This window comes from Neofelis nebulosa, chromosome 3 (genome assembly GCF_028018385.1).
Source record: "Neofelis nebulosa isolate mNeoNeb1 chromosome 3, mNeoNeb1.pri, whole genome shotgun sequence".
In the NCBI taxonomy this organism is placed as follows: domain Eukaryota; kingdom Metazoa; phylum Chordata; class Mammalia; order Carnivora; family Felidae; genus Neofelis; species Neofelis nebulosa.
The window spans coordinates 2,531,303-2,548,113 of NC_080784.1; the positions used below are offsets into that span (position 1 = coordinate 2,531,303).

Here is a 16,811-nt window from a genome sequence, read left to right on the forward strand (position 1 = left end):
ACTGGCCACCTTTTTAAAAACCCTGAACACACCGGAACTCCTTGCCCGTATGGCTTCAAGTTCCCTCTTGGAATATGTCAAGTAGGAGTTACAGAAATTCTGAATTGCACCAGTGAGAAAAATTTATGGTCAAGTCACGATTAGATTTGGAATCCCGTCAAATTTCTGATCAATCTGATAGAAATGTGTCTTATTTTCTTAAAATCAGTCATTTCACCCTCCGGAAATTGTTAACTACCCTGTTAGCCAAAGTGTGTGTGTCATCAGAATATGCTTTTTATTTATTTTTTATTTTTTTAAGTTTTATTTATTGAGAGAGAGAGAGAGAATGAGAACCAGCAGGGAGGGGCAGAGAGGGAAACAGAGAATCCCAAGCAGGCTCAGCGCTGTCAGCACAAAGCCTGATGTGGGGCTCAATCTCATGAACTGTGAGATCATGACCTGAGCTGAAACCAAGAGTTGGACACTCAACCGGTTAAGCCCCCCAGGCGCCCCCGAACGTGATTTTCAACTTTTCTCGTGGGGGTATGGGAGATTCGGTGGTTGTAATTCCTTTGTGAGTCGGGTAGGACTTGGGAGGATGGAGGAAGGTCCGGCACCTTCTGGCTCCCCCGGGTGGCAGCCTGCCCTCCACTTCCCTCCGTGTGCAGATTTCAGGTCGTCCTTCCCTGTGGACACAAGGGCTCGAGGGTCTGTGATACAGCTTCCAAAACTCTGATACCGTGTCCCATCTGTCACCGTGTCTCCCCTGCACAGCCGTGCCTTCTGCCCCTGGCCGGGTGCTGGCGTCGCGGAACACGAAGACGTCGGTGGTCGTGCGGTGGGACAGACCCAAGCAGGAAGACGATCTCCTTGGCTACTACGTGGACTGTTCCGTGGCGGGGTCCAACGTCTGGGAGCCGTGCAATCACAAGCCCATTGGCTACAACAGGTGTGGCCCTGCGGGGGTCCCAGAACTGCCGTGTGAGGGGACAGAGTAGGAGACGCAAAACCAGACAGGAGCCGCTCAGGCTCAGAGTGGTCCACGCCGTGGCGCCCACACCCGTGAGCCTCTACACAAAGGTCTTTTTCTTATGCCCACGTAAGGGGCGCAGGCTGCTCGGGTCCCCAGGCTCGTGCCTGAAATGATTAGTGTGTTCATGACAGAGGAGGCTCCAGAACCTTGACTCTCCCGACACGGGAGCAGTTAAGGCTTCCCTTCCAGCAGGAAAGTTACGGTCGCAACCGCGACCTGAGAGGCGTTTTATTTTTCCGTGTTGATTTTTCGAACTTTTAAAATTGCTTCATTCGTGTAAGTGAGAGCCCGCACTCTACCACCGATTGAGACAAAGCCAGGGGACGTCCCGTCTCTGGTGCAGGGGACCTGGGCCCCTCCTGCCGTGGGAGGGAGCGTCTTCACTCTGGCATCGATGCAGTCCCCTTTCCTGCCAAGGGTGCAGAATGTCAGACCCTGTTAGGCCCTCTCCAGGATGTGCTTCTCCAGAAAACAGAGGCAGCTGTCCGGCTCTGCACCATGGACGGGTGGTCAGTGATGGCTCAGCCATCTTTCCCGTTTCAGTCTTCTTAAGAAAGTAATAGATTGGAAAAGGCCGTGGCTGCGAAAGAAGAGATGCGACTGAGAGCATTGGTTAGATGTTATTTAGAGTTCACGGGCGGCAAATGCAGAAAGAGATCTCAGAACAAAGAAGTGAAAATAGCATTCTCAGGCCGGAGTTTTGTAGAAGGTCACAGCACGTTCACAGGCCCGGTGAGGCCAGCGGTGACCGCTTACGCGGACCGGGCAGAGCACCGGCCTGTGTGGGGCGACCCAGATCCTCCCGTGCCGTTTCCCGGGTGACACTTGCCAGGGGTGATGGAGGAGGGGGCCGATGCCCCATTGCACAGATGGGCTAGCAGCCTCACCAAGGGGGAGGCACGTGACTAGGGGCCCAAATCTGTTGAGTGTGGAGGCTGGTGTTCGAGCCTCGTCTGACTAGGGTCCCTTCCGTGTCCAGAACGCTTCTGCTTCTAAGCCTTCCACACGTGGGTTCTTTTAGATGAGGACTTGAATGCTGTTTCGTGATAGACGTGTGATTCAGACAGAACCTGGTAACTGGGGAAGCGAAGGGGAGGGGGGGCGCAGAGCACGTGGGCGACACGGAGGAAGAGGGGCGCTTAGGATCTGAGGGGCTTGCTTTCCGTGCCCCCAGACCTGTGCCCCTCCAGCTCCTGGCGTAGCGAGGCGTCACGCCACCTTCCTTCCTGACCCCGCGTGCTGGTTTGCATCAGAAAGCTAAAACTGCCAGCGTGAACCCATGTATGCCATGCGCACACAAGTTGACTCAGAGTAACGTTCCTTCTTGTGCCCCGTGGAAAAAACGCTGGCGTGTCCCCCACGATTTGTACTCATGCTGTGGGAGAGAAAAAACGGTTCAGCCACGTAGTCGTGCCCTTGACTGGTGTCTCCCTCAGGTTCGTGGTGCACGGCCTGACCACCGGTGAGCAGTACGTGTTCCGGGTGAAGGCGGTGAATGCCGTCGGCACAAGTGAAAACTCTCAGGAGTCGGACGTCATCAAGGTCCAGGCCGCTCTCAGTGAGTAACCCGCGCGGGCTTACTTACGATTTCTGACAATACACAGTGTTACGGAATTTCCGAGGAATGTCGGGTCCGATAACACTTAGGTGGGAAATAGAGAAAAAAAAAAAAAGAAAAGAAAAAAAATCAGTTATTCTTTCGTTTTAAGGTCACCATTCTAATCTGTCAGTTTTTCCCGGGAAGGACTTCCAAACGTTACCATTTTCCTCTTCGAGTCCTTTCTACTAAACGAAAAGCAATCGTCTACATTTTTATTCTGTGATGAGAACGGATCTTTCCCGGGTCACCTGTGTCTCAGGTGACAGAGGACGGCTGGGCGTAGGTCACCCAGAGTTGGGGGTGGGGGAGCAGAGACGTGTCCCTCTTCAACCCGGTAGGAAAACATGGTCCATTTCCAAATGGGTTCAGAAGGAAAATACAAATTCGTGCTCACTTGAGTGATTCTGGCGTCTGTAACGTTCATCATCTCTGGTCATGGGGGGCACAGGTGTCGTTCATGGATGTGATGAGACGGCTCCTCGAGGCTTTCCCCAGAGGAGGGGGAGGAATCTCGTATTTCAGCCATCCGGGCCAGATTTCAATAATTTATCGCCCTTGTATTATTGAAATATTGGAAGATGTCTGTGTGCCTGTGTTATTTATTGGGGGATGTTTTTAGAAATAGCAATAAATACATACGACGGACATGTTCTCTCTTCAAAGGAAGAGATGAAAACACACAAAGATGGGTCGAGTCTGGGCGCCACCCCCCCCAACTGCTGCCTGCCCCCCCTTACCCCAGTGCAGGAGCCGCCCCGCGGGGCAGGGGGTGCCCAGGCCGACTCTGGGGTAACCCTCCCGCCCTGTGTCCCTGCAGCTGTCCCCTCGCATCCGTACGGGGTCACGCTTCTGAACTGCGATGGCCACTCCATGACGCTGGGCTGGAAGGTGCCCAGGTTCAGCGGCGGGGCCCCCATCCTGGGTTACTACATAGACAAGCGCGAGGCTCAGCATAAGAACTGGCATGAGGTCAACTCTTCGCCTGTGAAGGAGAGGATCCTGACGGTTGGTTCTTCTGGGTTCACGGGTCTCTGCTCTGCTTTCGTGTCCCGGGCAGAGTCCTTCCTTCGGCGACTCAGACACTAGATCACGTGACACGGAAGCAAAAGCGGGTTAAGAAAAGTTCGCAGTCTCCTGGGATCCTGTATCTCTAGAACTGGGCCTTAGGAAGCATTTTGTCCTGTGAAGCAGGAGCAGGTGGAGAGGCAAGGGGGCGGGCGGGGGAGGGGGGGGGTTAGGGACACCGCCGTGGCCGGCTCCAGGCCCCGAGCTTGTCACAGCGAGCGGCCGCGGGGATGTGAGGTTTGCGCCCAGCAGGTGTCAGTCAGGGAGTCCCCCTGCCCCCCCGGCTTCTTTGTCGCGGTTTTCCTGAGCAAGGCTGCATGCCCGCCCCCGAGTGAGTCACTTGTCCAAATGCCTGTTCTGTCCAAGTGGAGAGAGTGGGAAGGACGTGGGTTTGGAGGAAGGAAGATCCGGGACCGAATCCAGACACAAACCCTCAGTAGCCCGTGGGCTTTCTCTTCTGACCTCTGACATTCCCACTCCTCGTTCGCACAGTGTAGGTCACAGGCTTGTGTGTGTGAACGTGTGTGCACAGTGCAAACACATGTGAGCATGCACACATGTGCCTGTGTGTGCACGTGAGCATATGAATGTGTACGTGTATTTGTGAATGGGTATGAGTGCACACATGTGTGTGCATATGTGTTCACGTGTGTATGAGAAAAGCATTTACTTAAAAAATTTTTTTTAATGTTTATTTACCTTTGAGAGAAAGAGAGAGAGAGAGAGAGACAATAATGAGCAGGCGGGTGGGGGCAGAGAGAGACAGAGACCCAGAATCCGTGGCAGGCTCCAGGCTCTGAGCTGGCAGCACAGAGCCCGACGTGGGGCTCGAACTCACGGACCGCAAGGTCGTGACCTGAGCCGAAGTCGGCCACTTCACCGACTGAGCCACCCAGGCGCCCGAGGCCGTTGAACTTTAAACGCACTCGCTTTGCAGGTCATCTGTTTTTAGAGACAGTATTGTCTGGAAACTGCCAGGCAGCGCTAAGGGTCCTGGTCAAGGCCTTCCCCTCACGTTTGGGTACAGACCCTCGTGTGGCTGAGGTCCCGACCGAAGGGCCTCCAGCCAGTGTGCTGGGGACGGTGACGGATTGCGTGGTGTCACAGAGTGAGGACCTGGTCTGGCAGGGAGGCCTCGGGTCCCCAACCCGTGGCGGCCAATGTGCCAGCGTTCACAGAAGGGACGGGGGCTTGAGGGCGGGCCCCTCTGCTCTGCTGTTCGCTTGCCTCTGTGCCTTCGTGTCTCCAAGCCCCCGGAGCCCTATCTGCCGGTGGGGGGGGGGGGTCATCACGCCGCCCCTGTAGGCGAGGTTATGCAAGGAAGGAACAGGGCAAAGCAGGTGAGGTCCCCTGGAGCGGCCACATGCGGCAGGGGCATCTGCAGCCCTCCCTGACCTCACTGCACAGTTTACCGACGTGGACCCTCCCTCGGGGTTCATTCGTGAGTCAGTCGTGAACGGACTGCAACACAACGCTTATTTCATGCATTAACTTGAATAATCCGCGTAGGTGGATGGCTTGACAGAAGGCTCACTCTATGAGTTCAAAATTGCGGCTGTCAACCTGGCGGGGATCGGGCAGTCGTCGGACCCCAGCGAGCTCTTCAAGTGTGAGGCGTGGACCATGCCTGAGCCTGGTACGAGTCCCCTCTGGGGCCCCGAGTGCCCTGTGCACGCATGGGGCTGGCCAGGGGGCGGGCGCTGTGGTGGAAAGGTTTCCTGCGTGGGCGTGGGTAACACGCGTGCCCCACCTGGGTGCACCTGCTCTGTTTGTGAGACAGGCTGCTGGTCCTGAGCAGCGATGTGGGCTCACGAGCCATCGCGAGGGTGGCCGCAGTGCCCCTCATGCCCCATGCGCGGCAGTGGGGCCAGCCGGACGCCCCCCACTGCCCCCTCCACGCTCCTCCCGGACGTTCTCGGACAAATGCCGACAGAGACATTCAGTAGGCAGATTAGCGATGACCGTGGTGTGAAAAAGTAGTGTTTCCCCGGGGCGGCGGCTGTGCTGTGCGGCCGGTGTGTGCGTGCATGGGCATGGGGTATGTTCCACTTTGCAGGTCCTGCCTATGATCTGACGTTCTGTGAGGTCAGGGACACGTCGCTGGTCATGCTCTGGAAGGCGCCCATGTACACGGGCAACAGCCCCATTTCTGGGTATTTTGTGGACTATAAGGAGGAGGATTCTGGAGAATGGAGCACCGTGAACGAGGCAGCAACCGCCAACCGTTACTTAAAGGTGACCGTGTTCCTCCGCTCGCTCGCTGCCTCGCGGGGAGGGTGACTTTGGTCCCGCTGCGGACGGGCTCCGAGCCACCAGGCGGCCGCCCGCGTAGCTCGGTGCCACCGTGCACGGTCTCCACTACTGGTTTTTTGCGCTCCAGGCCTTGGAGTTCGTCCGAATAATTCAGGATCGCTCACAGACTCTGCCCGAGACACGCACAGCTTTAGTACATTTAACAAGATTGCACTGTTCCTGCTCCACGTGTTTCTATTTTTAGCACCTACGGTTTGCCCGTCACTGGGGGCAGTTGTGACCCTGGTCTTTGGAGCAGGAGGCCACCTGGCTGGTTTGTTCCCCAGCTGCCCTCACCCAGGGGTTTTCGTCGCTTGACCGGGGTCTCCGTGGCGTGGCACGTACACGCCTGTACGTAAAGACCACACCTGAGTTGTGTCCCCGGCTGCACCTTCAGACACGTAAATCGGCATCAGCCTCTGGGAAGCAAGCCGACAGTGTAAAACAAGATCGGGTTCTTCTGAATGAACCGATCAGCTTCTAAGGATCTAGCAAAACAAATGACTTAGGTATACTTTACTTACCAGTGCGGATTGCGGTACACATTACCTCCGTATGTGCGAGAGGAAAATGATTTAATCTTCATGCCTCCAAATGATGGGATATCTTGCGCAGTTAGCACTCACCGTGAAAATAATATTTGGTCCCATAGAATCGTGTTAAGTATGAACCTCAGGTTGCAAACTGGAGGTGTGATTTTAATTCTGCTTTGAAACATGCAGAGAAAAAAGAAACAACGTAGCAACATTGAAGAGTGAGTGTTTGCTCTTGCAAAGTAAGGCTGGGAGTGATCGTCAGGTCAGCCTGTCTCACCTCTGGCCTTCCTTGATCCTTGCGTGCAGCCATTCTAGCTGGAAAATGAATTGCTTTTTTAAAAAGCAGGTTCACGGTAAAATGTGAAAAGTATAAAGTCTGTGTCATTTGTCGACTGACATGGGGTATTTTCTCTGTCTTCCCAAGGTCTGTAACCTGCACCAGGGTAAGACCTATGTCTTCAGGGTCCGGGCTGTGAACGCCAGTGGGGTGGGAAGGCCGTCGGACACGTCTGAGCCGGTGCTGGTGGAGGCCAGACCAGGTGAGACTGGAGCGCGTAGCGACGCGAGGCGGTGGCCGGGCTGCAGGAGGAGGGGCGCGCGCTCTGTGTCTGCGTGAGCGCGCGACGGCTGGGTCCCGTCGTGATGCTGGAGCAGCTGAGTGGCAGACGGGAGCGCGTTGTGTCCAGCCAGCCCCGTGCCCTGGCAGACCCTTGGGTCAGGGTGGGGTGCCCCAGGCCACGTGGCAGAGTCAGTGGCAGCTTTACGTGGAGGAGGACCGCAACCGGCGGGGATGACGGTGGTCTTCGTTTCACTGCTGCCTCTGGACCAGGAGCTAATGAAGCCGTTGGTACTGCTCGCGGTTCCAAGTAGCCAAAGCCCCGTGGAGGTGACCTCTGAGGATGAGGTCAGCGCACAGGGCACGTGGGGAAGGAGTGTGCTCGAGCCGCAGCCAGGGGGGTCGGCGGTTCCCCTCCCTGGGGCTGGCTTCATTTCCTTCTGCCACCCGGCGTTCCGTGCCTCTCTGTCTTCTCGGAAACCGGTGATCTATTCGTACCTGCCCAGGCTGACGTGTCCCTGGTTCCCGAGGGGCCGACTCGGACTGGCCTGCGATGGGCCGGGTGTCCACCTGCTCCCAGAGTAGCCAGAAGTCCCCCCCCACCGCCACTGCCCCTCAGGGAAGGAGAGCAGAGAGGGGGGCCCACGTGTGCCCACGGCTGCCCGGGCCCCTAGCAGGGGTGAGGGGCCAGATCTCAGAGAGAGGAAGGGTCTTCCTGGCCGACACACTCTCCACGGCGGGACTGGACGCAGAGAGGGGGATGGACGGAACGCCCAGCGTGCTCTGCCCTCTGCTCCCCCGGTGGTTTGCCCTCCAACGGGTCCGACTCAGCGTCCTCGGTGACCGTGGAGAGCAACCTGATGAGTCGGGGTAAAAGGAGCCACCCCTCCAAAAAAAGAATCCTAAGGCGTCTAGTTGTGTCCTCGCCCTTCAGGCACGAAGGAGATCAGTGCGGGTGTGGACGAGGAAGGAAACATCTACCTGAGCTTTGACTGCCAAGAAATGACAGACGCCTCCCAGTTCACTTGGTGCAAAGCCTACGAGGAGGTCGGAGATGACGGGAAGTTCAGGATCGAGACGGTGGGAGACCAGTAAGTCTGCTTTGGAGCTGGCCGCTGGGACTCCGGGGGACCGTCACAAACGGTAACGTTTCCTATGCTTCTTCCCTTTCAGCTCGAAGCTGTACTTCAAAAAGCCGGATAAAGAGGATTTAGGAACGTACTCCGTGTCCGTAAGCGACACCGACGGAGTGTCCTCCAGTTTTGTGTTGGATGAAGAAGGTAAGGTCCACGTGACGTGGGCTCGCCTGGTTCGGTGTGTGACGCTTGGAAAGATTGACGGCAACACAGGAAGGACTCACTTAGGGAAAGGGCGTGTGCCGGGGGGAGGCTGGGGTGCGGGACATTTACAGAAGCAAACCTACCGTGGGACTGAGGAGACTCTGGAGCTTGTAGTCCATCCGCCATGTAAATCACCGGCCCAGGACCTGCTGCCTTTATAGCTTCCCCTTGTGCTTTTTCTTTTCAAGTTTATTTATTCATTTTGAGAGAGAGACAGAGGGAGTGAGCAGGGGAGGGGCAGAGAGAGGGAGAGAGAGAATCCCAAGCAGGCTCCGTGCTGTCAGCACAGAGCCCGATGCGGGGCTCGGACCCACCAACTGAGATCACGACCTGAGCCGAGACCAAGAGTCAGATGCTCAGCCACCTGAGCCCTCCAGGTAGCCACCGTTTCCCCCTTGTGCTTTTAACGTTGGGTTTTGCTACATTTCGGAGGCTTGCAAGCAGGGAGGGGCATATTAGCAGGTAAGTCCGTGAGATTGATGCAGGGGACACGTATGGAAGACGCCCCCTTCCCTCCCAACATTGAATAATCAGGACGATAAAAGAAAACATGCATTTTCGGCGTGTGAAATAGGGTCTAGCCAGCAGAGTCAACCTCTCGCGCTCTCCTAGGAGTAGGAGACTGAAGGAGGAAATGAGCAAAGTCTGTTCGGGCCACGGGGCTCGGGGAAGGTGGTCTCAGGTGGGCTCACACACCCGACTCCGCTAGGCAAACGAGGGAGCCTCGGGAGGCGGATTCTTGTGCTGCCTGGGCTTCGGTCTGTTTGTGTCCAGCCCTTGTCCGCCGTACGTGCAGGTCAAGGTCAGCCTTACCGGGATGTGGGGTGAACCGTGCAGTTCCAGACAGGTTTCTTCAGGTCCTTGAAGCTTTTGAGTCCCTCCGAGCCCTCTATTAAAATGCCTCTTGCGCCTGATGAGCAGACTGTGCGGCCACCCGTGGCGTGGTGGCCGGAGGCAGTGTGGTCCCGAGGCAAGCTGACCTAGAGTGGCCGTCTGGTGTGGGTAGGTGGGAGCGGCCTGGGCCCCTGCCGGGAGGCACCCCCTGCCCATGACATCAGGCCCCTGCGTGTCCAGTGCAGGTGCTGGGAAGCCTGGTGAAGCAAATGCAGATTTCACCAGACTGAGCAGGACTCCAGCGGGGGGCTCTGCACAGAGTCTGCGTGTGGGGTCCTCGCTCAGTGTGCCCGTGCCCAGAGACAGGGGCACATCCACAATCTGCTGCAGTGCCTTTTAGGCTGCCTTTTCTGACCCAACTCAGTGGTCCTCAAACCATTCAGGCTCCAAACACCCCTAGGTAACCCTGAAGAGTGGTCTGTACCCCCTCGGCACCATCGCTAAGCTTCTAGATGGCGTCTTTACTTTTATTTTATTTTATTTTTTAAAATTTATTTAACGTTTTATTTATTTTTGAGACAGGGAGAGACAGAGCATGAACAGGGGAGGGTCAGAAAGAGGGAGACATAGAATCTGAAACAGGCTCCAGGCTCTGAGCTGTCAGCACAGAGCCCGACACGGGGCTCGAACTCATGGACCGTGAGATCATGACCTGAGCCGAAGTCGGCCACTTAACCCACTGAGCCACCCAGGCGCCCCTCCTTTTAAATAGTTGCGAATGATGCGCATTTACAGCGTGTTCTGTAACGTATGTGGACTTTGGACGTCTGTCTTGTGGATGAAGCTGCACGTTTTGCCCATTTGATTTACGGGGATTCCTACCCTTAGACCTCATCGGGAAGCCAGGCCAGCCGTCCAGTCAGGAGCAGTCCGACTTCATTGTTGAGTTCAAATCAGCGTGTTCACACATGCCTTCGTGACCACGGCTGCCTTTCTCAATTCTCATCGAGGAGGAAGGAGAGAAGGAAAGAAGGAAGCAGGGAAGAAATGGCTGAGAACCTTCAGGGTTTCTTAGCTTGTCCTTGAGACTCAGGAGTGATGCATTTTTGTTTTTGTTAACTTGTGGCAATAATACATCACAGTGAAATCGTGGGGGGCGGCGAAGCATTTGGAAGAAGGCCATCTTGCAGGGGGAAGAAAATCACAGACTACCCACCTGTCCCCAGCCTGCCGGATCCATATTAGGATCCTATGGAATTAGAGGGTCTGGAAATGGATCTCTGTAAACCTCCCCTCTGCAAGCCGCCCCCACCCCAAACCCGCTGTCCCCAAGGCTCCGCCCTCACACACCCCACCGCCCGTCGGGACCGGGTTATTAAATGGTGAGGATCTCAGCCGAAGAGAGTGTTCGAAGGTGGCTTAACTCCGACTCGTGCTTTCACTTCCGGTTCACATTTCTTACACCACCCCAGATTAAATTTCGGTGATGTCCCATCTCCGCTCGATTGTTTATAAACTTCTGAATGTACAGGGCAAAACCGACGCGAGTATTTTTCTTAATTTTAGAGCTTGAACGTCTGATGGCCCTGAGCAACGAAATCAAAAATCCCAGTAAGTGAGCCCGGGACCCTGCAGGCTGACGCAACCGGGGGAGGGGGGTGTTTGTTGCCGCGCAGAGCTCACGGAGGAGCTCTTTGGGGCAGAGCGCTCCCAGCTTACAGGCGTGTCCCCTGCACATTTAAAACAAAAACGAATTGGTACTGTAACTCGTAGAAATTTTTATTGCATAGAGAGTGTTTAGAATTTGGGGCTTAGCATAGCTGTTCCTAATCCAAGTGAGTCAGTCAGATGGCACCTTCGGTGATTGAGTTACACTGAATACACAGATCCATACATTGGCAGCCGTCGGATCAGCCAGGAAAGCGAGGCTGTGCTGACGGGCACACAAAGCTCGCATGGCACGCCTTTAACTACAGCAGGCTAACGAGGGGTTTATTTTTATTTCGGGTTTTCATAATCCAATTCAGTACTCCTGGGCTTCATTCTCACAAAAAATTTAATAACTGGGATTGATATTTTCCACTAATATGTAGCAGTTTTTCTCATAAGGATTCATGCATTATTGACTTCTGATTTCTTTTCTTCCTGTAGCAATACCTTTGAAATCAGAATTAGCTTATGAGATTTTTGATAAGGGCCAGGTCCGCTTCTGGCTCCAGGCTGAGCACTTATCACCAGATGCCAGCTACCGATTTATTATTAACGACAGAGAAGTCTCCGACAGCGAGGTGAGTTCATGTGTGAGTGATCTGGGGCTTTGAAGAGGGCCAGGTTTTACTTCAGTAGGTCAGTTCCTTAAAGTCAGTGTTCTATGTTTGAGCGGTAGAATTTGGGGTGTAGTAGGTTGGTGAGATGCCTGTGTGATGGCTGATTCTTGGGATGTTCAGAGATTGGCCTGGGCCAGAGAAGAGATCGGAAGCCCTCTGAATCCCAGCCTGCCGGCATTAAAAAAAAATGACACTCTATGTTTTAGAGACGTTGAGCCTGTTTTTTTTTTTTAATTTGTGGATGTTTTTTTATTTTTGAGAGAGAACGAGACAGAGTGTGAGCGGGGGAGGGGCAGAGAGAGGGAGACACACAATCCGAAGCAGGCTCCAGGCTCCGAGCTCTCAGCACAGAGCCGGACACTGGGCTCGAACCCACGAACTGCGAGATCATGACCTGAGCCGAGGTTGGACACTTGACCGACTCAGCCACCCAGGCACCGCCCCGGAGACATTGAGCCTGGTTTTATCAAAAGGTCCAGGTGACACGAGGGACGTGGGAATATCCCTGATGGATAGGTGTATTTATTCTCGATCGTGGTTTTGAAGGCATGCATTTTGCAACATGGCCGGTGGACCCCCCTCCCACGGAGAACTTCCCATATCAGGCACCTCCTGGTAAATCTGTTTCTACACCTTCCCTGAACTTTTAGGCTGCTCTCTGTTATGGCAGATCTGGGCAAAGACCAGCAGAATCGCCAACAATGTATAGTGTGCTGGGATTCGAACGCTTTTACCGTTGTTCTGCTTTTCATTGTGTGCAACGAATCCTACAGTTACTCTAAATATTCCTTTTCTGGCTGTGGAACCTTGATTGTGTTTCGACGTATTTCTTCTTGTCTAGTAACTATAGTTCACCTGGAGATCCAGCTAAAGGAAAACCTTGCCCGATGGGCCCTTTCGTTACTGTTGCACGGAAAGCTAGGGGACTGTACTTCCTCTACTCTTCCTCTGGATGCTCAGTGTGAAGTGTCCTTGGTCCGTGTACCATCCTACTAACCCCTGAACGCCTCACCCCTGTGTGTGCTGCACACACATTCACGGGGCGGTTGAAATGGGGGAATCACTGTAGCCACGCAGGTGCCTCTCACCGGGCCCCTCACCCCTAGTGCGGGCATTGTGTCCGGTGGGCGTTTGGTAAAGCTTATCTGGTAGCGTGAGCGGCTATCGGGCAGAAATCCTGAATGGACAAAGAGCATGTGATTTTTCTTCACCTTGAAAAACAGTGACGTACGTTAGAATCGTAGTCGTGGGAGGATCGGCTGACAGATAGCAGTATTTTCTTCCTGGTTGCAAACAAGCCAGAAATGTGACTCTTGTCCCTGGGAGAGTACGGCATGATGAAGGAATTGGAGGCATTTTCTTCGAGCAGAGATCGTGCCAGGAGATGAAAAGGAAGTTAGTGTAATTGCACTTTGTTTGAAGAACATCTTTTGATTAACGTTTCCTACCTGCTGCATAGACCTTGCTTTAAAAACTGATGTCTTTGCTGCGTGGCTAATCTTTTGGAGTAGGGCTGAGCTGTTTCATTGGTTAATTAGCAATCCACAGGTGACTTTCCCATGTGAAGATTGATGTTATTTTGCGTAAGTCACATAAAAGCCTGTATTTATGGCACCCGGAAAATCGTTGAACTTCATCTGGCTGCATAATAGCGAGAAGCCTAATGAATTCCTAAAACCTGCCCAGATACCACAGTGCGGAAGCCGAGAAAATGGAAACGGCTGTTGTATTGTTAAGAATCTGGGGGGTGAGAGTGCCGTGTTTTTGCTTCTCAGACTTGACAAGGAAGCTCCTGGAGTCCCCTTGCTTACAGGTGTCTGAGTGTGCCCTTACTTACAGGCCTTCCCCTCCTCCTGCCCCCCGCACCCCCCCACCCCCACCAGGAGTGACTCCACATTCCGTGATCAGTACCGCCTCTTACCCTGGCCTCTCTCTCCTGGAAAGCGATCTGAAGCCAGCCTTTCTTGCTCATTTCTGTCTCTCCATCACATTCTACAGACCAGCGTCCCATCTGGACACGGCGTAAATGACCTCAAACAAGCACATATCGTGTGCCGTATGTCTGTGAAATCGCACTGCAATTTCTAACTATGAAGGTGGTTTTTTAATGTTGACTGGAAGTCAGGGCCGGGGAGTAGGTTTGATTCACTTAAAACCTACAAGGTGTATTTGATGAGCCAGGACCTGAAGCCTCATCGTTAACCACTGAGAATGTGGTAGTCGTCTTTGTCTCCCGCGGGGTATGTTTTGCGAATCATTTTTGATGGTCCCCCGGAGCCAGCCCAGCAGTAGGGACAGAGAAGTGAGGTGAGCCTGCCCTCCTGGAGGGTCCCCTGGAGCTGGAGGACCGGGTCCCTCAGGGGAGGACGCAGGGACTGAGAACAGAGCAGCAGGGCCATCTGAGCTCAGGGGCAGCAGAGACTGGAGAGGCCCAAGCCGTTAGGAAGGCTTAGGGAACGGGGGTGCCCGGGGTGAGTCTGGGGGAGGTGGGCGGGGGACAGGCCAGCCTGGTGCTGCCTGTGCTGAGCGCTGGCGGCTTGACAGCTAGATGCCAGGAGCTGGGAGGGGAGCGGGCAAAGACGGGGGCCTTGGCCTTCCTGCGGGAGAGTTTAGACGGTGCCCGATGCTCCTGGAGATGCGCTCACCGGTAAACCGGGCAAAGTTGCTGTTTTGCCAGTAGCTGTGTTCTGAAGTCTCTTGGGACACAGCCATTTGGAATGCTGAGGCGTCAGTGTGGTCTCAGAGAGAGGACAGCAGCATGGAAATTACACGCGGTGTTTGTCAGAAAGTGAGTCCTGTTTCTCTGGCTCCATTCACAGATGTTTTAAATCATGTTTATTTATTTTGAGATGAGAGAGAGCAAGCAGGGGAGGGGCAGAGAGAGCGGGAGAGAGAATTCCAAGTGGGCCCTGAGCTGTCAGCACAGGGCCCGACGTGGGGCTTGAGCTCACGAACTGTGAGATCACGACCTGAGCTGAAATCCAGAGTCTGATGCTCAACCGACTGACCGCCCCCCCTCCCGCCCGCCAGGCGCCCCTGTTCACAGGTTTTCTGTTAAGTTACCTGCAGACAGAAATTCTAAACTCTTAGAAAGGGGCATGTCAGGGAGCGCACTTTCTAGGGGGCCAATGGGGTTTCCTTAGCCTGCTGACCACGGGTCACGGGTGTTTGTTCTGTTTTCCTGGCTCGTGGGCCTCCCCCTCTCAGGAGCGAGGTCATCATTCAGGTTGGAGAGTCACTGCCACAGTCCCAGTGGGGCTCAGCCTAATGGGAGGACGAGAGCCGGCAGGGGCCGTCCTGTAGGTCACTCTGGGCACGCGGAGGTCGAGGCCCTGCCGTGAGCAGCATCTCTAGGGAGGAGCCCCAGTGCCTTGGTGCCGTCCTTTCCCTGCTGATTCTCTGCATCGGAGATGACTCATTCTTTGGATGTGGTCCCCGCACCTCCGTGGCCCTGCTTAGTTTCAGATTCCGTGGTGTCTGAGGTGGGAATAAGATGGAGTCCGTTAGCCACCACAAAACGTCAGCGTGTGTCAGCTCGTCACGAAAGATGAGAGCAGCGTGAAAGGAAGCCGGGCTTCGGGTGGGCTGGGCAGCACGGGGTCATGTCCCTGGTTGGACGCGTCGGTGGGGAACTACGCTGCGGTCAGGGACCACAGCCAGCTCAGCGCCGTAGACGGCAAAATGAGCCGATCGGCACAGGCTGACTTTCTCGTCGAGAATCCCCTACATGCTTGTTTGGGCGCTCACGTGCCAGGTGGAAAGGGTGAGGACAGTCCTCGCTTTTGAGGATTTACCGTCCAGCCGGACGGGCGGACAGCGAGAGGACATCTGGACTGGGTCAGGGTATGGCCCTGTAGGGCAGGCGGGCACTGCGGGGATCTCAGGGGAAGGCACCCCGCCGATCCCCAGGGCTGTTCAGACAAGTGCTCCCCACACCAGTCTGCAGGGCATGGGGTCGGCGGTCAGCTGGGAGCATTCAGAGGCCGTGTCGGGTCGTGGCCTCAGGAAGGACTCGGGCACAAGGTGCCAGAACTGCCAAGGCATGCACAGTTCCTCCTCACTCCTCCAGAAAACCTCTGCCCACCTGACACGCAGCTCCTGTGGCCCTGGTCACACGGCGGCCTGGGAGCCGCAGGCCACGCGGTGCGTTGCTGCTGGCTCCCCGTGGTTTTGTGGTCAGCGTGGGGTACGCTGACATCCACACCGTTTTGTCCCTCCTGCGTGTCTAATTTTCTCGCGCTAGGCGCCTGTTCTTGGGAGTGAGTCTTCCTGGCATTGTCGGCTCCCACACAGAACGCGGGCTTGGTCACCGAGGGGACGTTTGTGTCCCCTTGGTGGATGTGCCGTTCTCCAAGAGGTTTAGTGGATAAAATTTCATTCTGTGTTTCTGTGTACGTCCCAGTCCCTGAAGATACAGTAGTGACATTATGCCCCTACCTAATGTCAGGGATCAGACCGGAAGACGGAATTTCACTGTAGACCTCTCTACTTCCCCCATTGCTTCCAGAAACACAGAATTAAATGCGACAAAGCAACGGGCATTATCGAGATGGTCATGGACCGATTTACTATCGAGAACGAAGGCACCTACACTGTGCAGATTCATGACGGAAAAGCCAAAAGTCAGTCTTCTCTGGTTCTCATCGGAGACGGTATGCAACACTATTTTTGTATGCCTGTAAAAGAAAATTCAAAGAAAATTGTGTTGACCACACAGAAGCAAACATTTTTCATTTCTTTCCCCCTTAAATACTGAATTTAGCATTCAAGGCTATTCTGGATGAGGCTGAATTTCAAAGAAAGGAGTTCCTCAGGAAGCAAGGTATGTACTTAACCCGCCCCCAGCACGAGCCCCCAACAGACTCAGTGTTTTCTTTTTTAAAAAATTTTTAATGTTTATTTATTTTTGAGAGAGAGAGAGAGAGAGAGCACGCAAGAGAGGGGCAGAGAGAGGGAGACACAGAATCCAAAGTAGGCTCCAGGCTCCCAGCCGTCAGGACAGAGCCTGATGCAGGGGTTGAAGTCACGAACTGCGAGATCATGACCTGGGCTGAGGTCAGACGCTTAACCAACTGAGCCACCCAGGAGCCCCCAGACTCAGTGTTTATTTGAATGCTTGTTTAAAGCCAATTCTGCTCAATGCCCAATGACTAAATGCTATTTTAAATGACCACGATGTTAGATGGTTTTTATCTGCAGAAATTTGGGTGTTTTTCTGTTTTTTGCACTTTACGTGGATTTCATCT

The 16,811-nt window shown here is 54.5% G+C and overlaps 1 protein-coding gene across 2 annotated transcripts in view; it reads left to right on the plus strand.

Annotated features, from left to right (window-relative positions):
- MYOM2 (myomesin 2) overlaps positions 1-16,811 on the plus strand; it is a 73,824-nt gene that overhangs the window by 40,323 nt on the left and 16,690 nt on the right. For both annotated transcript variants that reach the window (XM_058719848.1, XM_058719849.1), the window contains exons 16-27: positions 757-931; positions 2,452-2,573; positions 3,433-3,620; positions 5,190-5,316; positions 5,737-5,915; positions 6,933-7,047; positions 7,999-8,155; positions 8,238-8,344; positions 10,805-10,849; positions 11,390-11,526; positions 16,073-16,217; positions 16,328-16,387. In XM_058719848.1, the coding sequence (XP_058575831.1) occupies positions 757-931; positions 2,452-2,573; positions 3,433-3,620; positions 5,190-5,316; positions 5,737-5,915; positions 6,933-7,047; positions 7,999-8,155; positions 8,238-8,344; positions 10,805-10,849; positions 11,390-11,526; positions 16,073-16,217; positions 16,328-16,387 (1,557 nt within the window). The remainder of the gene's footprint in view (positions 1-756; positions 932-2,451; positions 2,574-3,432; positions 3,621-5,189; positions 5,317-5,736; positions 5,916-6,932; positions 7,048-7,998; positions 8,156-8,237; positions 8,345-10,804; positions 10,850-11,389; positions 11,527-16,072; positions 16,218-16,327; positions 16,388-16,811) is intronic.